Consider the following 25,469-nt stretch of genomic DNA (forward strand, 5'->3'; position numbering starts at 1 on the left):
ACAGTAATACATTAGAGCAGTCAACTCCATGGGGCACGTGCATCCATCACAGGCCTGGCAGTGCCCCTTTGTCCCCGCCACAGCAAATTCCGGCAGCAGGCGTTGGGAGAGCATGGAGCGGTCGGGACGGCGGGGCGGGTACCCGGGCTGTGGGCAGCAAGGCCCTTCCTTGCTCAGAACGCCGGTGCCACACAACCACAGGATCAGCTGGGCGGGAAAAGAGCTGAGATCATCGAGTCCAGCCTATGACCGAACACCAGTGTCAGCAACACCAGGGCACTGAGCGCCACGTCCAGTCCTTCCTTAAACACCCCCAAGGATGGTGACTCCACCACCTCCCTGGGCAGCCCAATCCAATGCCTAATCACCCTTTCTGTGAAGAAATTCTTCCTAATGTCCAACCTGAACCTTCCCTGGTGCATCTTAAGACTATATCCTCTAGTCCGGATATGAATTGCTCCTGGTGTGAAGCCAGTCACGCAGCTTTTCCAGCACTTTGAGGGCTGTGCGTGACATGGGACGGCACAGCTGCAGCGCTGGGGACTGGGGTCACCCCCGGAACACCCCTGCACCGCCTCACGGAGCAGCTCAGCTGCTGCTGGGCTGGTTCCCAACGGCCACAGCTCCCGAGGCACACACTGGAGAATTGCGAGGTTTAGAAAGTGTCAATAACACTCAAAATGTCTACTTATTTCCCTTCTCGCTTATGGCATTTGGGAATGCAGTACATCAGCGGCAGCCCCGGGCCATGACGCACCCCCGCGAGGTGACTTGGTCCGGCCCGCGACTCTCCCCGCCGGCTCGCCCGGATGGTCCTGCCCACGCTAGGGCTCGCCGCGCGCAGCGGGAAGATGGCGGCGCCCAGGGCGGCGTGGGACGGGCGGGACGCGCCCTGGAATCGGCTGGATGTGCCCTGGCCCGCGAGCAGCGCCACGGTGCCGCTGGCGGCCCAACACCCCGCAGGTCCCGGCGCGGTGCCGAGGGGGGATGGGGGGTTTTTGAAGCCGCTCCCGGGCGTTTGCGGTGGGTGGTCGATCGGTGGGAGCCGGAGGCGCGGCCGGGGCGGCGGCGGGCGGTGAGGTGGTGCCCGGTGCTGGTGCCCGGCGCTGAGGCGGTGCCCGGGTCTCGTCCACAGTGAGATTGCTGTCGGTGCTACGGCGGCGGTGCGACATCGCCGGGAAGCGGCTGACGGGGCCGGGCCTGGCCGCCGAGGGACGCGTGCTGCGTGCCGTGCTCTACGTGTACCACAGCAGGCTGCTCCGGCACCGGCCTTACCTGGCCCTGCAGCAGGTGAGCACCAACCCCGCCTGGGCGGCAGGGACCCGGCAGCTGGGTACTCCCGGCTCCCAGTCACCACTCCCTGAAAAGCCTTTGGAGTAGCACTTGGCGCCCGGAGCATCGTGCAAAAAATGTGTGGGAGCAGGTGCATTTTTGTCCCCTCATAGTTGAGCCCAGTGGGTTTCTTGGCTCTGTACAGCGAGTGCAGTTCCCATTTTCCAGCCGTGGTCTCCAATACTCACACTGAGACCTGAAGTAGGTACAATTCCATACCTTTGAATACATGAGTAATACAGGGACATCATTCTCAACTAATTGTAATAATGGGAGGATGGAATAATAATCCTAGCCTACTTTATTAGATACTTTCTGGTTTAAGCTGAAAAGTGAACACCTTGCCAGTTTTCCAGGAAAGGGGGTGTCATCATCTTCATTAATAATTGTTTCGAAATCGAGCAGGAATGGTGCTTACCTTCTTGATTTGTTTATGTGTTTTCCTTTTGACAGCCAGTACTAAAGGCCATTGTATACAGCAGGGGAAATCATGCAGCACCAATTAAACACGGCCTACTCCAGTCCTTCACGTAATTCCTTATTTTCAGTAGAGTGATGAAGGGATGTTTTTCATCACAGTGCAGATGCAGAAACATCCCAGAACATCCCATGACACAAACCTGCAGTTTGGGCTGTTAAACTGATAAGGAGAAGGTGTCATTTAATATAGTGACAGTTCTTTGACCAGGGCACTCAGTATCTCAAAATACCAGTCAAAGGGATTTTCTTTTTTTAAAGGTAGAACAATGTTTGAAGCGCCTATGGAAAATGAATCTGGTGGGCAGCCTGGAAACTCTGGTAGAACTGATTCCGAAGTAAGTGTCATGGTCCTATATCTTGTACTATCCGTTAACTCCATCTGCAGAGCTAAAGGAAGAGGATGCTAGTTCATAACCAACCCCTCATCTCTGTATCAACACAGGAAAAATGCATCCGAAGCCCAGACAGAGTGCTTGGTTCCCAGCCAGCCTATGCTGGAAACAGTGGCTTTGAAGGTATTGGGAGGCTGCAAGCTCGTACTGCGTCTACTGGATTGTTGCTGTAAAGCTTTTCTGTATCCTTTTTTCACCATAGAAACTTTCTTAGAGTTCACCAGTAGCACCTCATGAGACCAAATCTGGGTCTGCTCTAGGCCCCTCCCTGTATTGCTGATGGACTCAACTGTGCAATTCATTTGTACAACTTGAAGTTTCTTTGATAGCCAAACACCTTATTCACCTTATTTTCAAGTTATTATGTAGGAAGCTCAGGCTGTTGGCTGGCAGCTGTTCTGGCCTTGAGCAATCCAGAGTTTGGCTGCTCATCTCCCAGATTATTCCAGGATATCGCCTTGCGAATTGCCTCTAGTTGGTGTGTTCAGCAAATCTCATTACATGCTGTTTATTTTTTTTTTAACCTTAACTGCTGTAATCTTCAGCTTGTCCATTAAACACCTCTGCTCGAAGGAATTCATACTCCTGAACACTGTGGCTTCAGGGCTCCTGAGCCGGCTCTGGTTCGTGTGTTCAAAAGTCTGTCTTGTTTGTGTCTGTCTGTTTGATGTGCCTGTCAGGGAGAAGGGCTTGTAATTAGGCTTTGCTGCTAAGGGGAGCTTTATTCAGTTGGGAGGAGGAGAAGGGAAGGTCCCTCGATGCTTTTGGACTTGATTCTAGCACCTGCAGAGTTGTGCAAGTGAGGAGAGACTTCTTAAATGCACTTATGAAAGGCTTTGTTCTTGGATCTTAGCAAACTGTATGAAGCTCTAATGAAATCAGTGTTAGTGTCAGCCTGCCACAAACACCTGGTGCTCTGTGCAGCAAGCAGTAAGTCCTGCCTCATGCTGAAATGGAAAGGCTGGGATAAACGTGTTCTATTATACTGCTGAGTTTTCCAGGGAAATTGGTGTTCTGATCTCTCTCAGTCTGCGAGAATAACTGCTGTCTGTAGCTGAAGGAGTAACAGCATTGTTAGAAGAACTTTCTTTGGCACAAGAAATCTTGTATCTCCAGGAAACGTAGAGCAGGCAATTCTGTGGCATCAGGCTTAAGGTGGTACAGGGTGCTTTTGTGGGAAGACTTCCTGGCGACTGATTTGGATGTGACCCAAGAACCTGATGGGTTCCAAGTGTGGCACTCAGCAAAACTGTACAGAAGCAAAGGGGCTCCTGATCAGGAATTACTAGTTAAGTCACTTCTACATTCTGATCTGGAACAGTTCCTTAAAGCTCAGACTTAAGGAAAGCAGGGTGATGAAGTGTAAAAAAGTACGTTTGTACTGAGGGGAAATAGGGAAAGGGCACCTTGGAATCTCTTACCTGAGCTGAAGGTAGTTGTTCAGTGTGCATAATGTTTTGCTAGAGGAGACTCCATACTTTTTTGTCCTCTGTCTTCAGGATTCAGTACAGGTGTGTATTGCAGACCCTCACATCCTTGTATGGTGCGCTGTGGACAATGCTTCATCTGGTATCTGAGACCCAACAGACACCCTATATCAAGGGGTTTACCTTCCCTTCTGATATCAGCGACTTCCTTGGAGTTAATGTATCCTCTGAGGCGAAGAAGCAAAAGGCTAAAATGCTTACAACCAAAAAGTCTACCAGCTGGATGAAGAAGCTCTTCCCAGCAATGCCAGAGGCAGTATCAAAGGTTGGGAAAAAGAGAAAATCTGAGACCTGTACAAGTGCCGTGAAAAGCCATAGCATCCCGTGCCCCGTGGACATTGGAGAGACAGTTGTGGTGCCCAGAGCCAGGAGAGGTAAAGCCTTGTGCCACAGTGTAATGGTTTCTGACACCTCAGAGACTGACTGCAACTTCTGTCCAACAGGGCCAAGCAGTTCTACTGCCCACAGTGTGGTTCTGGTACAAACTCCCTGTCCTTGGGAGAAGAGAATGCTGCATGTACCCTTGCCTTTATAAAGCTGTGGATAATGTCAGTATCATGATTTTTTGGGGGGGTTCTTTTAAACAGGATACAGTCTGGAGAGAAGCAGGTAATGAATGCAGTATATAGGTCCTGAAAATAGTTACTTGTACTTTCCTGATTTTGTGTAGATAACAAGCTAAGGGCACTGTCTGCAGTCCCTACAAGAGTAGGTGAGGCTGTAGGTACAGGATGCAAGTATCCTGCACTTGCTGTTCTGGACTATGCCCAAGTCTTCCTCTGCAGTCACGGCTATGGCCAGTGACTGCAGCCATCCAAGTGTTGGTGTGAAGCTTTTACCCATTGAGCTCTACTTTGCAGCCATCTGTAAACCTCTGCATGCTCTTCATTCCTTGCCAGCTGCAGTGCACAATGAGTGCAGTTCCCTTGAGTCTGCCTGAAAATGTTGAGTACAGGTGGGAGCCTGCCGAGAGCTCTGTGGCATTTCCATGCAAAGAAATAAAACTGTCTTGGTGTTGTAATGGGAACTCTCCTCTCTCTCTGTAGGGAAGCACCCAGGGTTTGATGTGAAGACCTTGCTTAGGCCATCCAGACATCCAGCACAAGAGGTTTGTATGGTATTGTTTTATATATTAGGTTGGTGGTTTCATTTTTTTTATGTAATAGGTTTTTTTTGTTGTTTTAAAGACTCTTAACACTTGAAACACGATATCCCTGATTGAAAATGTCCCTTTTTCCTGCCTTATTTTTGCCTAACAACCCAAGTTAGTGTGGAAGCTTTTCACAGAAAATTGCTACTTATTTCTGCTTAGGAATTTGGGCATTTGTTGGTTTGTCACATGAAATGACCAGAGAGCAAGTCAGTAGTAGACAGGAATACAAATTCTAATTATCTGCCTCTTCTTTCTGTATTCCACAAAAAAAGATCGCTGTTCCCTTTTATCCTTAGAAAGTAAGGAGTGTTCTCACAGAAACCCCTGTGTTCTGTTCCCTTCCAGCAGAAAGGATCAGACACATCATCTTTTTACAACACTTTCTGTTACTGTTTGTTTCAGGGTCTAAGCATTGCATCAACACCTTTTAAAGCAAAGTTGGCACCACCCTCCTCTCGGATAGCAAAATCACAGCATACTGGATCTTTTGTGCAGATGGTCCAAACAGCTGCATCATTTGGGGAGCTGTCAGAGGCACTCAGAAAAGCTATTCTGTGGTGCAAAACCAACAAATTCAAATCAGAAGCCTATTTTCTGCGTAACAAGTTGTTGAAAAGCAACCGGCTGCACCATGTGGAGGCTCAAGGATGCAGGTAGTTTTGCATGGGTGTGGGATTTCTGAGTCTAACACTTTATATTTTAAGTATTTTGCTCTTGTATAGTGAAACACAGTGGTCTAAGCCATTCTTTTAAAATTCAAACAGGATCACTAGTTCAGGTTACTGGGCACTCTGACGTGAGCATTCTGTTTAGCTTCAGTCACTTGTGAAAGGATTTAAAAGGCTAACAAATGTACAGTACTTAAGAGGGAGGATGAAAATGCAACTTAAATTATTTCATGTTTAATTGTAACAACTGTATGAGACAAGGGCTGTCTTTATTCAGACTGCCCTGGCTACTATTGTACAAGGTGCTGTTCTGTTTCTTTGGTATGATAAGGAAAATGATAGAGAGGGCTAATAAGCAAATCTCTCCGAACTCCAAATGAAGTAACATTTTAGTAGCTGATAAAGTTCTGTTTTGTGCACTTTCCTCCCCTTAAGCTTGAAGAAAAAGCTGCGCTGTGTCAAAACATCTGTCTGTAAATGCCTCCTGTACGGGTCACAGCACACGCGCCGGCCAAAGCAGCGCCTCGGGGCACGGTTCTGCCGAAGGAGGATCACATCATCTGCGTGCTTGAAGACAGCTCTACAGACCGCTGGGCAAAAGCCTCCTGAGCTTTTTGGGCTCTGTGAGAACATTTCATCCCTCATCCTCCCAGCTTACCAGGATGGGTCTCCGAGTCAGGAAGAACATTGCAACATCGATACAGGACATCACAGACTAAGCACAACAGGGACCCCTAAGCGGCTGCTGCTGGAAGCAAGCCCTGGCCCTGTGTCGAAAGAAGCTGCTGAGCACACAGATATTGATTCTATTTTTGCAGCAATAGGTGTCTGACCGTGGACTTGAAGGAGGAAAGAGGTCAAGTCACTCTAGTTTTTTGTTGTTTTTTTATTAAGTAAATCCCTCTGAACCCTAATGGTGTGTCAGTAACTCACATTCTGAATTCTGTTAACAAAATAGCAACCATTTTATTATGTTTTTGTAAAGCAGCTTTTTTTTTAAATGGCTGTTTTTTTATTTTTAAGGGTGTTCCAAATACCTGGATAGTATCTGTCTTTTTACATAGCCTTGTCCAGGAACAGTGACTTTGTTACCCTTACTCAGAGTTCCCTCTCTACTGCTTGACCACATGTTAAATGCTGCTGTCAAATCCACAGTGCAAATAGTTACCATCCATGGGAGAAGGCTGCATCTGATCACTTACTGCTGCTTTGGACAAAAGACTTGCCAACACCTTTCCAAGCCTTACACCCTTCCTTCCGTGCTCCTTGTACAGGGGACAGCCTTGATGTGCAGTATTATTGCTGTTTCAGCATTTGTTATCCTTGTTCTGAAATGAGGAATTAACTGAACCTACCTCCCCTGAGCTGTTCCAGAAGCAGGGGAAAGCACAGCTGTGGCCTGCAACAGTAAATTCCTGATGAACATGTTTCTCACTGTCCCCAAAATCTTTTTAATCTAAGTGCAGTTTCTGCCTGGTTGGCAATATAAGGCACAGGTACCCCATAGTGTTAGATAAAGCAGTGGGCTTAGTGGTGTCTGCCAGGCTCTTGCTTGTAACTAATTCCCACAATCAGGATCACCAGGAAGTATTAAGGAAAAAAAAAATTCAAAGTGAAGAATAGGAATCTGGTTTAGTACAGAGCAGCTGTATAACAGCAGTATGGAGGGGGCTACAAATAAGTAGTACAAGTAAATCCTGAGTGGGCTAAGTTCAATTTCTTAGGCTTAATAGTGGTAGAAAATAAAAGAGCTGTGCCCACTGAGACAAACAAAAATAACCTTCATAGCTTATGAAGTGCTAAACTCCCTGTATTACCCACCTTGTGTGAAGTGGTCAATGTACATTTAGCTGTGAAACGTGAGCACAAACATGTTTTATTCAAAAAGCATATACAGAGCAAAGAGCACAACTTTGATAGTAGTTTGGGCTTAAGGTCTTTATATAGATAACCAAGATCCATTTTCTGGGTTTCCTGTCACAGGATCACCCAGTGACAACTGAAATTATTTTAGAGAATTGTGAATCATCAGCCCTCGAGCCATCTGACTGAACATAGGCCTACTTCAAACAGACTCCTGCCATTGCAGGAATTTTTACAGCTCTTTTTCTCATTTCATCAAACAGTATAAAAATACCTAAGTATACCACATACAATCAGGTAACATTTCAGCTGCTTGAATATTTCTCAGAAAAGGCTGGGAGTGAGGGTAGACATCCCAGCAGTGACCTCCATCCCGAATAACCCTTCCAAGCAACACACACGATCTTCCTTCTTACTGAGCAGCAGATGCCCAAATAATGCTCCAGTGCAGCTTGTGCACAAAATCAAGACCCATAGTTTGCTTCATCAAAGGCCTTTCTGGCTCGTTTCAGTTCTTCATTCATAGTTAGGAGGTCTTTAACTCTGGCAAACTTCCGGGGGTCCTTGCGTATTAGAAAGACAATGTCCTCAACCTGCACCCGACCCTGCCGCCCAATGGACATGGCCTTGTGTGTCTGTTAGAGGGGAAAAAAAAAGATAGCAGCATTCCTTTGCCATGGTGGTTTTTTAAGCTCTCAATTCCACTTTATTTCCTGTCATTTTATAACAAAAAAGCAAGCAATTGCAGGTTCTGGGCACCATCATCCTAGTCACAAGAGAACTTGCCAGAAGACCATGGACTTACTCTGCTGTCCCAAGCTGCCTGTCACTTAGACCCCAAACATACCACTATATATACATTACATAATGGTATCAGAACTAAGGCCAGATCACATGTAGGACACCCAGCCTGCAGAATACCTGAAGATAAGGCACAACTTGGAAGCAATGTGAGGTAACCGTATCAGAGGACAGTGTAGGGACAGTGTATCCATTTTGATAAGGATAGGCAAGACCAACCTTTCAAAATAAGAAGGGGTCTGTGAGAACATCTCATCACTCATCTTCCCAGCTTACTAGGATGGGTTTCTGAGTCAGGAAGAACATTGCAACATTGATACAGGAACAGGACATGTCAGACTAAGCACAACAGGGACCCTAAGCAGCTGCTGCTGGAAGCAAGCCCTGGCTTGGATACTTTGAAACGCTATCCAGATCCGGAAAAGTAATGGCTTCAGGCCCAAGAATGCATTTCTTTTGTAGGGCAGAGTTAAGTTCCCATCCATGTACAGACACTGGGCAAACATAGAAAGTTGACAGACTTTCAAATCTGAGCCTTATCTTCTGTCAGCTGCACATACAGTGACGCCACAGTGAACCCCAAAGTCAGATGGGTATTTCCTCTCCTACAATACTAACCTAACTGCTACTTAAGGACTTCAGTGTTCCAAATCCACATGGAGCAAGATGCATAAATTTTGCTTTGATCTTGGAAAAACAAAATCCAAGTTTATGTTTCTCCTACTAATGCCATGAGTTTGGAGCCTGAAGTAATGCAGAGGTATTAACCTTCAGAAGGCTAAAAGTTTTGGTGAGGATGTTTTGACCGTGCTGTCTAGAGCTGACTTACCATTTCTGTGATAAATTCTATTACCAGGTCCTCAAGAATGTCCACTGATTCTGTGTAAGGGTTCTGGTCGTCCCCGAATCCATACATCATGCACCTTACTGCACAAAGAAACACTCAGCATGAGGCGTCTTTCATCCATTCAGTGCTGCACACATGTAGTTAGAGCTCACCAGCCTGCACATTCCTGCACCAGGACGGCACTCTCGTCTGTCAGGCAGGACAATTCTTGAGGAAACATACAGGAAAAAAGCAGAAGCCAACAAAAGCCAGGTGCTGTACATACAGAAAATCATGTCTGAGGACAGGCTCTCTGAATATTCATTTAGGCTGTAAAGCACTGCACACTGACAGCGCAGCTGACTTCGGGCACACCTAGGTTCAGAGGATGCACTAGTAGTATTTTTGAGGGGGGTCTACGCGGCAGCTTTCTGCACTTGCAGCCAAGGCACAGAATGAAAGCCGCTGCTTTGCTAAGGAGCAGTGAGTTTTGGGCCCCCATAGCTGTGAGCTCGAAGTTTCAGCTGAGTGACCCGTCCGCGCTGGGCAGGGCTCTGTGGCCCGGCCCGACTCACGCTCTTTGGAGAACAGCCTCTTCCTCCTGCCCTGCCCGCCGTCCAGGCCCCCGCCGGCGTCCTCCGCGTCCTCTTCGAACTACACGGGCACAGCGAGGAGAGGCCGCGGTCAGCGCCCGGCTGGCGCCGGCCCCTTCCCGCCGCGCTCCCGCCCGCGGCTGGGCTGCGGATCGCCGGGAAGGGCAGCCCCGGCACCACTCACCGGCACGTCCTCCTCCTCATCCGCCATGGCTGCCCGGCGGCCCGGAACAGCTCCCGCGGCCCGGCCCCGCCCCGCGGCCCCGCCGTGCTGCGCTGCGCTGGGCGGGGCGGGCGGCGCTGCCGGGCCTGCCTGTGCTGAGGGCACCGCGGAATGGCTGGGGCGTAGGTCTGCTGACCCTCTCCAAATCTGTACACGACACTCATTATTGGATTGTCAGATCAGGATAGCGTGGTTTGAAAGTGAGCTCAGGAGGTGTCTGTTCCACCTCCCTGCTCGAAAGAGGGTCAGCCACGAGGTCGGGAAGGATGTCTTTTCACAGTCTGTTCGGTTGGCAGGGGCTTTTCCTTCCCTTCCGCAAGGCACACTTGCCCATGTTCACAGAATCACAGAATGTAAAGGAGTTGGAATAATGGACCTTAAAGATGATCTAATCCCAACCCCCCTTTCTATGGACACGGACACCTCCCAACTAGACCAAGTTGCCCAAAGTAAGTCCCCTCTTTCAGTTTGTACCCATTCCCCCTTGTCCTATCACTACAGTTCCCGATGAGTGCCTCTCTGGCTTCCCTTTAGGCCCCCTTCACATACTGAAAGCTTGCTATGACGTTTCCACCTTCTGGACAGCCCCAACTGTCTCAGCCTGTCTTTGTAGGGGAGGTGCTCCAGTCCTGTTGTATTTCATACAGTTGCTGCCAGCCCCTTTCCTCCAGCCCTGCCCTTGAGCATGTCCACTGTTCCCCCCGGTTTGGTGCCCTGAGCACGTTCGATAGCAATGCACCTCCTCCAGATTACTTGTAAAGATGTTAAATTGGACACATTCCAGAATGGATCCTTGCAGCGTTCCACTTGTAACTGCCATGCAACTGGAGTATGAACCACTGACTTCTATGCTCCCAGCTCAATTATTCAACCAGCTTACTGATTTACTAGTGCACCTGTCCAGACTGCAATGTTCTAGTTTTGGACACAGTTGCAAAAATACTGCCTTTGTAGTGTCAGGGTTATGGTGACAGACCAGACGAGACAGAGGAAGAAAATGGAGAAAGTACTGCTGAAAGACCAGGGAAGATGCACAAGGTGAAATCCTTTTCCACAAAAGCTAATACTCAACATCATTTCAGTAAATAACAGCTGTAGAAGAGGCAAAGCTTTACAAGGTAATGATAGGTGCCTGCAGTGAAGCTTATGCACTGCAAACAACTGAAGACATTTGAATTTAAAACTGAATTTAAAACTGACATGAGCTCTACTGTGTCTGTATGCTGCCAAGCCCACCCACCACTCATCAGTAAGGGGCAAAGAAAGGGAGAGCTTTTGTGTCCCTGGCCTGAGAAAGTGCAGCTCCTCACTCTGCAACACAACAGGTTCCTCAAGAACTTGGCAAAAAAGGTCCAGTAGTGTGTCAAGACACCTGCTTACCCAAAGCATGTTCCCATGAAGGCACTTAAATATAAGTTTTAGTGTTTAGGGAGAGGACTTGATTTTATTTACTGTTTTGTCACAGGGGCACTGTCACACTCAAGAATCAAACTTTAGTGTTCTCTCTTGCAAATGACTGAGCAAAATGCAGGAGTTATTCCAGTATTTGAAGCACTTCTGAATAAAACCAAGATGTGTCCAGAGGTAAAGCTGCTTCTTCTGGAGAAGATGGTACCTAATGTTCCATGCACACACATCCAGTTTGTTTATACAAATGGATTAACTGGACATATTTAATGTATTTAAGTGGTTAGTAAAAGACTTCCTAGCACTGTAAGGGATTGTACCATAATGTAATGTAAGGGGGTTTGTTCTGAAGAGGGACTAAAACCAGAACTGCACTGTTTTACATTTTTAGGGTTATTTTCAGAAGCTCTTCAGTCAAGGCTGAGGCCTTGAAAATTACAGCCTTGACAGGATTGATCCTTTTGGAAGATCCTGGTTTTAAGATACTAAGGAAAGATCCTTCCTGAAGTGTTCACTTTCACCTGTTCTATCTGTATAGCTACTGCTGCACTTCTAGGATCATGCATCCCCTGGGCAAGTTTGCTCTGTAGCAATTTGGGATTAGAGATAAAATATAAACAGAATTACAGGTTTGATCACTGCTAAGATGCAGAAGCTAGAGAGCCAAATCTACATCATTCCTCACATTCTCCACTCCTTACACATATGCTGAAAACAAGATCTTGCCTCATGTCTAGTTTGTTACAAGAAATTGCACGGTGAAAGAAAGTGATATTTCTAGTCCTTTTGCACCCTCAGAGTGGTTTAAAAAAGAACTTTCCGTTCTTGAGGTTTAAACACTTAATGCAAGTAACTTTGACAACTGCATAACCACATTTGGCCATGTTAAGACATGACAAAGACTGAGTGCGAGGGTTTGACACAGGCACTTGGTAGCTTCAGACTAAGTTCTCCTGTATGAGTGCTGCTATTGATGGCTGTCCTTTTGTCCAGTTCTGCGCCTTGTAACTGGACAGTTTCAGGTGCTCTTAGCCAGACACAGCTGCTGTGGGACACAGTTCCCCTAAAAGGCACAGGGCACATCAGTGTTGTGCTTCAGCTGCCAGGGTGGAGCGACACAGATCATGGATGGTGTGCCTCAGATCTGGCAATTCATCCACGTGCAGCTGCAGAACTTCGTGCTGGATCTCAAAACAGGAGGTAGATGCAGCACTGATGACAATGTGCAGGAGAGGGCTCCTCTAGATGTTAGTCTTTTATTCCACTCTGTTTCAAGCCAACAGTGATGGAAAAGCAGACCCCATCAAAGATGCGTTCTTGCCTTCATCCTTGTGGAACAGGGACAACTCAGTGCTGCAAGCAAGGCATGCTATCCTGCTGTACCTACTGAACACAGGACACAGAAGAGTTACAAAAGTAAAATATGCATGACATCAAACACACCTTCACAGACATGCTGGCTATTTCCACTCTGCATGGCCTTAGAGCAGGTAGGTTGCACACGTGGTAGGTTTTGGCCCCCACTATTCTAACCTTAACTGAGAGGAGAAAACCTCTGTGTATCATTCAGTTCAACTGGGCAAGTACAGTTTGCTTAGTGTTAGGGCTGTAGTTTTTCTTTCCTAAACTAAATGCGTATTTATTAATATTACTAGACTATCTCTAATATCCTAAATACAGCAGAGCTTAGGCATGCAGTCATAGTTTTTTGAACATTTCATTGAAGGAAGAGAAAATTTATTAAAACTTCCCTTATCTTTGGAAGTTCTCTGCTTTGTTTCTCCTTAGCACAATCATATAGGTTTTACGAAACAGTTTTTTAATAACCTGGATTAATTCACACTGCAAACTTCCTGAATCAATGAACTTAATAAAGAAAAATCTTAGCTTTATGAATACTAATTTATTATAAAATACTGTATAGTAACTTGGGTTATTTACAACAAAAGCCCCAGATGTCTGGTTTTGGTACCTTTTGTTCTGGTTGAGCCAAGCAGAGCAGGAGTTGGTCTTTTCAGCTGGCCTCTACAGTGGGTAGGTTTCCAGTAACATGGGCTACAAAACACTTGAGCAAATGAACCCCTGAGAACTCCACAGAACTGTGGAAACAGAGGCATGGATGTTTAGTGCCAGATATTGCTGTGTATTGGAGTAATAAAGGCAAACAGCCATTGGCTGTGTTCAATTACATGTCCCACACTACACCTTGGGAAGAGCCTGCACTTTGGCTGTGTAATCCTACAATTACAGCTGCTATGGTTACCAGAACTCCAAATAAAATGGCAAAGCCCACTAGCATGTAGCACAGGGACTGCTGCCCGCCTTTGAAAAGTGCCAAAGGAAGAAGCACCCTTCGAAACAAGCTCCACTTACTTGCAGAAAAAGGGAAAGAGGGAAAGGGACTTTTCCCCATCAGCAGCCCACCCTCCATCCTTGGGGCACAGAGAGGTGCTGCATCTAGAGCAGACAGACCTGTTTTAGGTATCTTGCCCTACTGAGCTCATCACCAGAAAGGAAACAGCAGCAGTGGAGAGGAGCTTTACCTGACCAGGAACAGCTGAGGAAAGCATCCCTGAGTGTTCTCCTTTACAAACTCCTGGATCTCCAGTACGTTCTTTAACAACACTCCCCTGGAAGCTCGATCAATTTTTGTTAATACCATCTGCGTGGATCCAGAAAGGGAGGATTAAAAGAAGAAAGTAAGATTATTTTGCTGCTAACCTGGAACATCTGTAAGAGTCCCGGACCATCTTACAAGGCAGTCTGAAAGCTCTGGTCATATCTAGGGGGAAAAAATGGTCTAATATACTTCACAAAAACACTTCTACAGCCTGCATAAGGAATGAGCCTTTTCAAGCTGAGCATTGGAAAAAAAAGTATTTATTTAATAAACGACACAAAAGACCCTCTTAAATCCTACTTGTCTCCCTCAACACACTTTAAACCTATTTTATTAACAATAAAGCGTGTGGGGTTACTGCTTAGGTAGGTCAACTTGCATAAGCTCAGGTACAGGGTACACACCTTTACAGATTATGTGTACCTTATAACCAACTCAAGAATGAAGCATTACGTACCACATAAGGAATCCCAAACTCTTCCAGCATCTCTACCGCAATGTTATCCGTTTTCTGGAGTCCAACTACACCATCAACTAATAGGAAAGTCCTCTTCAAGCTGCCAGAAAAACAAGCAACAGTAAATGCCACCACTATTTCATGCCTGCTCTGCTACTTCCAAATCCATAAGTAAAAACAAGTAACATGGGATCTGGGTATAGGAAGAGCCAAGAAAAGCCATGCATGGAAACTGAGGGTCAGCATGGAGCAGCACCTCAATCTTTCCTGCTGTTTTGATCTGTCAGAGTATGAGTGAGTGACACTGCAGAAGCTTCCAGGGAAATGATGTCAGAACTAATGGATGGAAGCAGCTATCCCTCTGCATTTTCTCCCCTCATTACATGACACTGTATAGGGGTGTCTGGCTGTCCTTTGGCTGTGAGGTACAAGTAGGTCCCTTACTTGCGCCGTTCCTGCAGATAGGCCTCCACCATCTCAACAAAGTCCTGCGGGGCACGATAGCCGTATCCTGGCATGTCCACCAGAGTAAAGTACTTCCCCACTTTGAAGAAATTCATCTTCTTGGTATGGCCCTGAAGAGAGGATTTAGACAAGATGAAGCACAGGAATGGTTTTAAAAAAAGCTGCTTTAAGGAGTGTACTAGGAGATGCTCTGCAAAACATCTCTATACCAGATCCCCACCCCCCCAGAATGCTTTAAACTGTTCAGTCTCCTACCCTTGTACCCTATCGTACATAGCTCTCTCCATAAAACAGACTAAAAATACCTTAATGAGTCTCTAAACTTGGCTCTTCTCTAAGGGCTTTATGGCACCAGCTCCTTTGTCTGGCTGAAGAGCTAGGCTGGGCTCCTTCTGCCTCTTCCTGGGCTAGAGCAAGGCCAGTGCCAGCCATGAGTTGATGGCCACCAGAGCCGGCACCTTCTGTCATTTCAGGCTACTGAAGAGCTTGTTCCCTCCAACCCTTCTCAGCCTTATCCTCCGGACTGGTACCAGCTTATGACCCACGGAGGGAAGTTAAAAATGTCACTCACCGGAGTTTTTGACACTCTAACTTCCACTTCTGGAGCCAGCGAAAACAAGGCCCGGATTAAAGATGATTTCCCCACATTGCTTCGGCCGATGAAGCACACCTGCAGGGGGAGAGGCAGAAAGGGCACATCTACACCTGCCCACCTCTCGCTACAGCCAGTCCTGGTCATTTCCCAGCCCGTGCTGCCAGTGGCCGGGGACAGAGGTGTTCTGTGCCAGGCTGCCGAGTTGTACAACGGGGAACAACAACAAATAAACGATTTTTTTAAAAGCAGCAGTAAGTGCCCCACACATTGCACAGCGCTCTGACACTGCCGCCCAAAGCTGCACAACCACTCCACCACCCCTTACCCCCGCAGCTCGCCCAGCCCGGGGTGGCCCGGGCGGGGGGAAGCCGCTGTCCCGGCACGGTCCCGGCACGGTCCCAGCCGAGGGGCGCGGGGGCAGCGCTCGCCTGACCTCGGGCAGGGCCGGCGGCGGGGCATGGTCCATGCGGACGGCGGAGCTCACGTAGTCGATGGGGTGCCCGCGGTCGGACCTGAAGAGCGCCTCGGCGCGCTGCAGGGCGGCCAGCCCGGGCTGGAAGAGGCGGAACCGCGCCGTGTCGGTGCCGGGCGCCAGGTACCGCTCCAGCTTCTGCAGCGGGAACACGATCCCGGTGCGGCGGCTCCGCTCCAGCCGCAGCACCTGGGCCAGGGCGGCCAGCGGCGGCGAGGCCCGGCCCGCAGCACGGCCCGCCCGCGGCAGCAGCATCCCAGCGGCTGCGGGCGGGACCCAGCCGGCCCCGGAAGGCGACGGGCGGGACGGGGGGAGGGACAACGGGGCGGTGCCCCGGGTGCCCCCGCCCAGCCCGGGGCTGTCAGAGCCCGCTACGGGGTGTGTGCCCGCCGTCCGGATCGGCCCCCAGAGCGGCCGGCGCTTGCCAGGCCCGGCTGTCTATGGAATTACAGAATGTGCTCAGTTGGCAAGGACACACAAGGATCATCAAGTCCAACTCCTGGCATTGCACAGCACCATCCCCGAACCACACCATGTGCCTGAGAGTGTTGTCCAAACACTTCCTGAACTCTGACAGGCTTGGTGCTGTGAACACTTCTTGGGGAACCTGTTCCACTGCTCTCTGGGGGAAGAACCTTTTCCTGATATCCAACCTAAATCTCCCCTGACACAGCTTCAGGCCACTCCCCTGGGCCCTGTCACTGGTTACCACAGAGAAGAGATCAGTGCCTGTTCCTCCTCTGACCCTCATGAAGAAGTTCTAGACTGCAGTGAGGTCTCCCCTCACTCTCCTCCAGGCTGAACACACCAAGTGACCTCAGCTGCTCCTCATACAGCTTCTCCTCAAGGCCCTGCTCCATCCTTGTTACCCTACTTTGGACACTCTCTGATAGCTCTATATCCTTCTTATGTTGTGAGCAAAACTGCACACAATATTCAAGGTGAGGCCACCCCAGTGCAGAGCAGAGCAGGACAATCCCCTCCCTTGCCCGGCTGGTGATGCTGTGCCTGATGCCCCCCAGGACAGGGTTGGCCCTCCTGGCTGCCAGGGCACTGCTGACTCAGGTTCAGCTTTCCATTGACCAGGACCCCCAGGTCCCTTTCCACGGCACTGCTCTCCAGCATCTCATTCCCCAGTCTGTCCATAAATCCAGGGTTGCCCCATCCCAGGTGCAGAATCCGGCACTTTCCCTTGTTGAACTCCATATGGTTGGTGTTATAAATAAAGTATGTAAGTCATGCTATTATGTATAAAACTGAAATGTAATAAAACCATGCAGAGTTTCAAACCCCCCCCCCACCAACCTGGCTAAGAGGAAAATTCCACAACACTAGAGCAGTTAAACAAGAAGGTTTTTTTCAGCACAAATGTAATCAATAGGTGAGAATTCCACCCCAGGTGGGGTTGGATCTTATCACCGGGACATTAACACTATGATGACTTGATCACCATCTTCTGATATCTACATCTCAGCTGATAAGGAATTGGACATTCTGGGAACTAAAAATAACTGTTCCAGGAACCAGAGATGGACCACTCATCATCCAAGATGGACAATTCATCAGACCCAGGAAAGGCTTTGTGCAGTCCAACTTCAGGAAAAGAATACAATTAATTTGGACTCTGCCCAGAAACTGTATAAAAAGGAACCAGCCAAAGCAGCATTTGTGAACTTGGGAGGTCTGGTGCGATAGAGATCAGATCTTTGCGTGTTCACCCAGCTCCGACCCCGGGCTCGGGGCTGCTTTTCTTGATCGTGGCTTTTGAGACCGATATTTCGGTCGCATAATAAATGTTATTTCTTTATTCATTCTGATTGGGCTATTATGCTTATCTCAGCTGGTGATTGCCCAGTCCTTTAATTCATCGAGGTCTCTGCGCAGGACCTCTGCCTTCGAGGGAGTCAACAGCTCCTCCCAGTTTTGAATCATCTGTTCAGCTCTGGGTCTTCTCATGTGTGTTCTCAGCCACGCTGTGGAGCTGCTGAGGGCTTCCGTGTGCTGACGCCCTGTTTGGCCACGGCAAAGCAGTCCTGTCCTATGGCACCATGCAGCTCCTGGCTGCAGACACCAGTTTTCCAAGCACTAGTCTGATAAGTATAAAAATTAAGTAATTTAAGAAAAAAAAAATCAGTTTCTTCAAGGACTACTATGTAGAGGTCAGTTCTATTTTGGATAAAATAAACCCAAACCAACCACAAAACTGTTGGCACCTGTGTTCACACTACAGTAAGAAAACCCCTGAAGTTTTACAACTTTATTGATATGTATCAGAGTGCTATTTGGTATCAAAAAAAACACACAAAGCTTTTTACATTGTTCTCCGTCATGACTATAGTTCATAGGGCTGCAAAACCACAGAAATAAATGTATGTCCTTGAAACATTTCACCTTTAAAGTATTGCAATTTTAACACCATCAAATGAAAGTAAACTTCATCAGTATCTTTATAAAAGTAATACATGAAAATATCCTGATGTTCAACCTTACACTCAGGCCAGCCTGGACATCCTGGGGAACACTGCCTTTCCTTAGAGACAGAGACCCCCTTTTCTTCTGCAGTCACAGCCCTCTGTTTAAAGCCCTGTAAGTCTGGATGGTTTAATTATTACAATGAATAGATTAAGGCCAGGAAGGACCGTTAGAAAATAAAGGCAGCCAGCAACCTACATGTTTCTCAGAGAGAGCTCTGAGTATTTAGTAGTAAGACAAACTTCTACTGAAATCCATAAGCTGCTTCTCAAATTTATGATCAGTGAAAGTGGTTAACAGCGAGAGGTTAATGGTGTAAACCTAGAGAAAAACCCTGTGTTCTACTTCAGTCCTGTAAATTAAGTCCTCTTAAAGCCTGCTTTGTTTCACAGCAAGACAGAGCTCAAATGTGTGTAGCTCAGGACAGACCACAATCACTGGCTGCTACATGCATACTTAGAAGAGTGCTCCCAAATAAATCTACAGATGACTTTTATTTGGAACCTACAGGGCAGGCCTCTCTCCTGTCACTGCCTATGGCACAAATAACTATAAATGCAGGAAAAAAAAAAAGCAAAACCTTTCAAGAATTACTTCAGGAACACTGCTAATCCTTTTTTTGGGGGGTTGCTAAAGCAGCAACCTAATTGAATTGAAATCTGTGGTGAATCTATTAACAGAAAAAACACACTGGCCAGAGAGAGATATGTTCATAACCACACTAGTAGGCAGATTTCCCTGTTTCTATGCCAAACTGTGACAAATGAAACAGAACAAGTGCTTTTAGCTACTTTTGCCTCAGAGTCCCACACAGCTCACGGCTGCAGGGAGCAGACTTGCCTGCTTCAAATTACCCTGCAATAATTACCCCTGTCAGGCAAACGTTCTGCAGCACATTACACCCAGAACAGCCAGCCAGACACAGGGGGAAAGGCAGCAGAGAAACCAATCGTCCCATTTAACACTACATCTGCAGGTGTGATGACGGGAACAGAGGTGCCCTGTTCACAGGCCAGGGTCCCAGCCACTAATTAAGTCTCTCTTTTTTATGTGACAACATAGGTGGCAGGAACAAATTAAGGTGGTATGGGACCTTTTGCCTACTTCTAATTACAGCAGAGGGTGGGATAAACAAGAGCATCCAGTAAACCCACATCTAAAACCTGGAGACTGGAACTGTACATTTCAGTGGAAGGTGGGTTTTTTTTCCTGGCCTGAACTGCAGTTGAGGTTCTCTGGGGGCAGACCATACAGAGATGGAAAATGGAAGGTTACTGTGGACAGAGCTGGTAAATTAACAACATTTAAGCCTGCTTTGTGTCTCCCCTGAAAGACTCTACTTTCTATTGTGCATGTTATTGCCAAACATCAGGCATTCACACTGACGTTGCCTATGGCTCATGTCTGCGGCAGCAGATGTCTCTTTTCAGTTGCTGGTTATGTAGTTCAAATGTTAGGGAATTACTACAGAAGTAATTTAGTCCACATTAAAAACTCTGACAATCATTCCTCTGGAGTCTGAAAGAGGGATCTATAACCATTGACACTGACCTAAATCCTAAACAATAGTCAAGAGCATGGAGCTGGAAGGAAGTGGCAACACCAGTTGTCTTGTCTGGTCTGATTTTGTCTATCCTAGCATTGTGAGACAGGTCAAACCATCATTCATTTCAGATATCTGAGAAGAGTAGCTGTGAGACCAGCTGGAGATGGAGTTCTGGGAGAGTAGTGAGGTGCATTTGGGACAGTTGGTTCAGGTTCTGTGAACGAAAACCAGATGAGGTCTTGAGTTTCATTTCCACCAAGAGAAACTTGGACCAAATATTGTCACCAGGAAGCATGCTGGAAAGGACAGGGTGAACGCACCAGCCTGTCTGCTTTTTTTGTGACATTAAGAGCACTACTGGCTGTGTCTGAATCTGTGCTTGCCCTTCAAGTACATCTTATGTTCTTTTCACTTGGAAGGTTTCAGTTGTCAAGCAATAATGTGCTGAACTTGGTAATGATTTCCTTGGACTATATTTTTAATAATAATTAACAAATTTATTATAAACACAATTGATGGGAGGTTTTATGATCAATCTGATCACCCTGTCAAGCTCTACTCTTTGGTATCAGGGACTTGTCCTGACAAGTGAAGTATAATGGGATTTTCAGACATTAGGCTCAGAATGAAAGTTTTACTAAGACTTAGAAGAGCAAATTCCAAAAATATGGGATCTGAGAATGCAGCTCTAATCCTTCTCCTTCCTAATCTACAGTAATTATGCAAATTCCTGGTTGTTTTTCTAGTTTGCTTTTGTTAGTACAGGTGGAACAGGTCACAAAGCTGTGATCTTGAGACTCTCAGGGATCTCTGCATGTCACAGCAAACAGGAATGTGTTTTCTTTCCAGTGAAATGCCCTGAAGTCCTCAACTATTTCTTCTGTCCCCACTATAGTGAGGGAAATTGGTTCCTAGAAGCTTTGGAGTGTCAAGGCAGAAATTGCCGCCTGTGCTTGACTCCATTAAAAGGGCGGCTTATGTCCAGAGCAAAAGTGGGGCAAATGTTTTCACACACTCATTCTTCTGCTGGACTGGGCAGTGATGCAGAGGGAAAAGGCAACCTGAGAGATCTCCACAGGGAGATGGGCTCTGCAGCTCATTCAGACTCTGCTTGCCAGCCATGTTCTTTATCCGCTGCCCCAGGGAGAGGACCTTACAGAGGGAGGGAGTGAAAACAAGGCCCAGCGTATGTGAACACAGCCATGAAACTGGAGATGTATTCCTGCCTAAGGAGAGAATCACAGCTCTTGGGCTGGCACAGACATGGCCTCATGCTGGCGTGTCCCAGGGCAGGCATTTCTCTGTGAACTACAGACCAGACCTCCAAGGCCATGAGTGACATCCCTGGGCACCATCTCACATGCCCTTATTGTTCTTTCCCTCCTCAGGGAACAGCAGAGTGTCAGTGAAAATAAAATAAATAATATTTATCAAAATAAAATAATGCACCATCAAACTACTTGTATTTAGGAGCCAGATTGTTACTGTGTTTTGAGGAGATTGGATAAAAAACCTAAAATCTTTGTGCGCTGTGGTTTACACAGCAATGCTTAGATATCTGTTGGACTGCACTGTCCTTGCACAAAAACTCAGGACACCATTCAGGGTTACAGCTGAAAATACAGTGCAGAGGAGACCAGACAGAATCCTGAACCAAAGGCAGAGCTGGAAGTATATTTATGATGGATGTTGAATTTCTGAGTGCCTCAATTTGCTTCAACCAAAAATGCCTTAGAGTTAAGCATTCAGATTCAACATTTAGAAACACCTTTGAGTCTTCCCTGAAGTCTACCAACAATAAAAAAACACCAAAAAAGAATCCCCACAATGAATCAGTGCTGTTTTGGCTCAGTTTAAACTCCCTGTCTGCCCTAAAAGATAAGTGCTATTACTTGCCTGACACGTAAGATAGAGATTAAAGAATAGATAGCATATTTTAGGACTGTTATGTTGGTTTTACATGTAACAAACACATCAGAAAGAACATTGGCACATCGTCGTGGTTTGACACTGGGCAAGCACCTAGCATCCACAGAAGTTGCTCACTCACCCTCCCCTACCACAGCTGGGCAGAAGAGAGAAAAAAATTAATGAAGGGTTCATGGGTTGAGATAAGGACCAGGAGAAAACACTCCAAGGGCAAAACAGACTCAGCATAGAAGTACAAAGTGAATTTATTACTAACAGAGTCAGAGGAGGATAATGAGAAGTAAAACAAGTCCTTAAAAACACCTTTTTCCTTCCCCAACCCCTCCCTTCTTCCCACCAACAGCACAGGGAGACAAGGCATGGGGGTTTTGGTCAGTCCACCACCTGAGATTTTTCCCACTGCTTGGAGAGAGGAGTCCTTCCCCTGTGAGACTGTGGGGTCCTTCCAACGGGAGACAGTTCTCCATGAACTTCTCCAGCGTGGGTCCACTCTCACGAGCAGCAGTCCTGCCACACCTGCTGCAATGTGAATTCCCCCACGGGCACACAGCCCTCCCAAAACTGCTGCGATGTCGGCCGCTCTTCTCCGGGGTGCAGTCCTCCAAGGACAGGCTGCTCCAGCCTGGAAGCAGGGGCCCCTCTCTCCACTGGATGCCCCACTGGATCACAGCCTTCTCCAGGCATCCACCCACTCTGGCATGGGCACCTCCCTCAGGGGCTGCGGGTGGATCTCTGCATCCCCCATGGATCCCCAAGGGCTGCAGGGGCACAGCTGCCTCACCATGGTCCTCACCAGGGCCTGCAGAGGCATCTCAGCTCCAATGCCTGGAGCACCTCCTCCCCCTCCTTCTCCACTGACCTTGGTGTCAGCCTGTTGTTTTCTCTCACATGTTCTCACCTCCTCCTCTTCTCTGACTAGAAGAAAAATTGTGTGCACTTTGTTTTGATTTTCTTCTTAAATATGTTATCACTGAGGCGTTCCCAACCTCTCTCATTGGCCCAGGTTTGGCCAGCAGCATGTCCATCTTCAGAGCCATCAGGGATTGGCTCTGCCAGACATGAATGAAGCTTCCAGCAGCTTCTCACAGAAGCCACTTCTGTGGCCCCCCGCTACCAAAAACCAGCCCATGCAAAACCAACACACAGTTCTATGTAGTCTCATGCACAGAGATATGAATAACCAGGTTAAAAAATATGTGGAGGCATATCAATAAATGTATTCCCATGCAAATGTAAGAGAGACAGCATTTTCAGTCCACTTTTGAAGCAGAGAAAAGGTTGCAGATGAAAAGAAGAGCATTTCTCCCCCACATTCACCCAGATGCTTAATTGTTCTGTATGTCAACTCATGATGTAGCAGCAAAATATTATACTCATGTAGCAGTTGGCATTATGCTGGTGAATGCAGTCCTGGGTGAATTACTCTCTATGTTACAGTCATTCCTAATAATGCCCTGAAGAACTGTACAGCCTGAGACTTGAGACAAATGAAATTGCCACGTAACTCTAGAATCTGGGAGTTTATTTTAATTGGATGTTTTCTTCTTCAAACCTAGCCTTTACCTCACCCTTATATGCAGAAATAAAAGAAACATATTGTAGAAAGGTCTGGTGAGCGAGTTTCCACAGGAAAACAAACCTAGCACAATGGAAGGCACTCAACTGATTGGAATCAATTGAGCTTTGCACACACTTGTCAGGACACACCTCATTAACAAGTGTACTTGTACTGAACATTTCATTCAACTTTGAGTCCAAGCAACTTGCTACAGCCAGGAGCCATCACTAGTCTGGGTCAAAATTTCCTAAGTGCCACAGAGAAGTTGCACTGGTCCTTCTGTGCTAGGGCCTGTCAGGCTGAGATTGAAGCAGTAAAATCATCACTGCAGATGGAGGTATCCAGCCAGAGCATGAGAGAAAAGAAAGTGGGAGCATCTCTTTTAACAGCTCTTTTCTACAAACCCAGCCACAGGTTTCACTTCTCTCAAGGACAGCGAGGCTCGGGGACACCACAGGATCACACACTGGAGCTTTGCCCATTTGCAGATAATCCATTCTTGAACTCTCTTGGAGGAGGAAAAAGAACACATCTCAGACCAGGAGAAGACACTACTCCGAGTTCCAGCATGGCATCTGTGTCAAGCAAGTGAAAGCCTCTCACTAGAACTTCTAATAAACCTGTTTTCCCTGCAGTTTCTTTTCTCCTACAAGACCAAGTTTGCCTCAGCTGCAGGTCATTCCAGTGAAGGCCCAGCCACAGATGGTAAAAATAACAAAGTCCCTCATTAATTCTTTCTGCATATTCTTTCCAAGTGGTTTGTGTGCACTGCCATATTGTGACTAATTATTGACTGTAAAGTAATGCACATATGCTGTGCAGTGTTTGGGGCTTTTCTTACTGCTTCCAACTGCTTAATTTTCAAGCCTTTAATAATGTGCATATAACATATGACTTTCTTTGCTGTTTTTTTCCTATCATCTTCTTGATGTAGTATGTAGTATGTTTATGCTAATGGTACAAAGTGAGCAAGGGGTAGGTGCAGCTTCTTGTGAGAAAACAAGCCATTACTTCTAACTTTCCATTACCAAAACAGAGATCAGTAAGTTTCAAGTCTTCCCCTGCCACACATGCTTATTTGCAAGGCAGCAAATCTGTGACCACAGGTTCTTTATGTTTTACTCAGTGTATCTGTCCATCAGAAGACTATGAAAAAATCCACCCCCATCTTTTCAGTGTGTGAGCTCTCCAGAGACCTTTGTTCTACCTATCCTAAGTTAGCAATACCGAGCTAGGTAAGCATCTCTTAATCTTCAGCATGTTTACTCACACAACAGCACTTCTAATATGCATGGGGTTATAGTTAGAAAAATACATGCACTTACCTGCTCAATAGAAAACAGGAAGTCTAAGATCTGGAACAAGGCTGAATTTAGGTTATGTTACAGAGTGTGCCATCTTAATCCATGGACCCTTTTCTTTCATGCAGTGGGACTAATGGAAGTCATAACAGTGGCTTAAGGACCTTCCGTTAAATGAAATGTGTCACTTTGGAAAGGGATTAGTTTAAAAAGGAGAGGCTAAAAAGCTTCAATCCGGAAAAGAACACCCTGAAACATGAGTAGGAGGAAAAGCCTTTTAGTCTGGTGAAACTGTACCATGTTTTTTTCACAAGTAGACTTTATGCAAGTCCTGTGCAGAATCATGAGTGAGTGCTTGTAGATAGGACTGATACAGTCAGCTCTTAAGAGTGTGCAACATTTCCCATTATAAAAGTCTGTTTTCTACAATTTATAATATTATCAAATGTTAGGAGTTTGGGCTGGAATTATCTGTGGTAAATATCTGCCTCAGCCTGATATTATTTTCCTCTACTTTTTCATTTAGATCAATAATTCAATAACATTTTACTCATACCAGAAAGTGTGGATTCATTTGAAAACCTGTAGCACTGACATATCTGAGATTCAGTGTTTAATGTTTTGCCTTTCTGTTAGTGCTGAGTCCCCATAAAGGCCTGGCCAGAATTAATCAAGGGACAGAGACTTCTTAAGTGTACAATTCATATATGCAGTGCACTATTCACTGAATCTTTCTTCTCAAAGAAGACAGTCATGTATGTTCCTTTCTTCCCAAAGGAACATCCAGAGAATGAAAGTCCAGTGCTGCTGTAAGATTTTATACACAGAT

General features: G+C 46.7%; 3 protein-coding genes across 5 annotated transcripts; 1 reads left to right on the plus strand and 2 right to left on the minus strand.

Moving 5' to 3' along the window:
- Window positions 1–702: 702 nt before the first annotated feature.
- On the plus strand, window positions 703–6,942 carry NEPRO (nucleolus and neural progenitor protein; the record flags this gene model as incomplete). The annotated part of the gene is given in 10 exon segments (XM_048328935.1): window positions 703–795; window positions 798–963; window positions 1,136–1,290; window positions 2,071–2,147; window positions 2,255–2,386; window positions 2,750–2,827; window positions 3,704–4,065; window positions 4,738–4,799; window positions 5,247–5,497; window positions 5,948–6,942. Coding segments are annotated over 10 exon segments (1,773 nt in total), but the record flags the coding sequence as incomplete, so codon positions are not given.
- A 421-nt stretch (window positions 6,943–7,363) lies between these two features.
- On the minus strand, window positions 7,364–9,862 carry TAF13 (TATA-box binding protein associated factor 13). Its single transcript, XM_048294669.1, has 4 exons — window positions 9,780–9,862; window positions 9,578–9,656; window positions 9,006–9,103; window positions 7,364–8,010 (listed from the first exon to the last, which is right to left on the minus strand). The coding sequence occupies exons 1-4, from the start codon at window positions 9,804–9,806 to the stop codon at window positions 7,840–7,842; spliced, it is 375 nt and encodes a 124-aa protein (XP_048150626.1). The 5' UTR covers window positions 9,807–9,862; the 3' UTR covers window positions 7,364–7,839.
- A 1,380-nt stretch (window positions 9,863–11,242) lies between these two features.
- GTPBP8 (GTP binding protein 8 (putative)) lies at window positions 11,243–16,109 on the minus strand. 3 transcript variants are annotated; one of them, XM_048295454.1, is made up of 8 exons: window positions 15,796–16,109; window positions 15,339–15,437; window positions 14,747–14,877; window positions 14,303–14,402; window positions 13,769–13,887; window positions 13,599–13,682; window positions 13,198–13,324; window positions 11,243–12,608 (listed from the first exon to the last, which is right to left on the minus strand). In XM_048295454.1, exons 1-7 carry the CDS (start codon window positions 16,087–16,089, stop codon window positions 13,240–13,242), a joined length of 912 nt encoding a protein of 303 aa, XP_048151411.1. In that variant the 5' UTR covers window positions 16,090–16,109; the 3' UTR covers window positions 11,243–12,608; window positions 13,198–13,239. The 3 variants fall into 3 exon arrangements, with proteins under 3 accessions (XP_048151411.1, XP_048151410.1, XP_048151412.1); XM_048295453.1 differs by having other exon boundaries at window positions 11,243–12,611; XM_048295455.1 differs by lacking the exon at window positions 13,599–13,682 and having other exon boundaries at window positions 11,243–12,611.
- Between the last annotated feature and the right edge of the window lie 9,360 nt (window positions 16,110–25,469).

Source organism: Corvus hawaiiensis, chromosome 2, assembly GCF_020740725.1.
Source record: "Corvus hawaiiensis isolate bCorHaw1 chromosome 2, bCorHaw1.pri.cur, whole genome shotgun sequence".
NCBI lineage: Eukaryota > Metazoa > Chordata > Aves > Passeriformes > Corvidae > Corvus > Corvus hawaiiensis.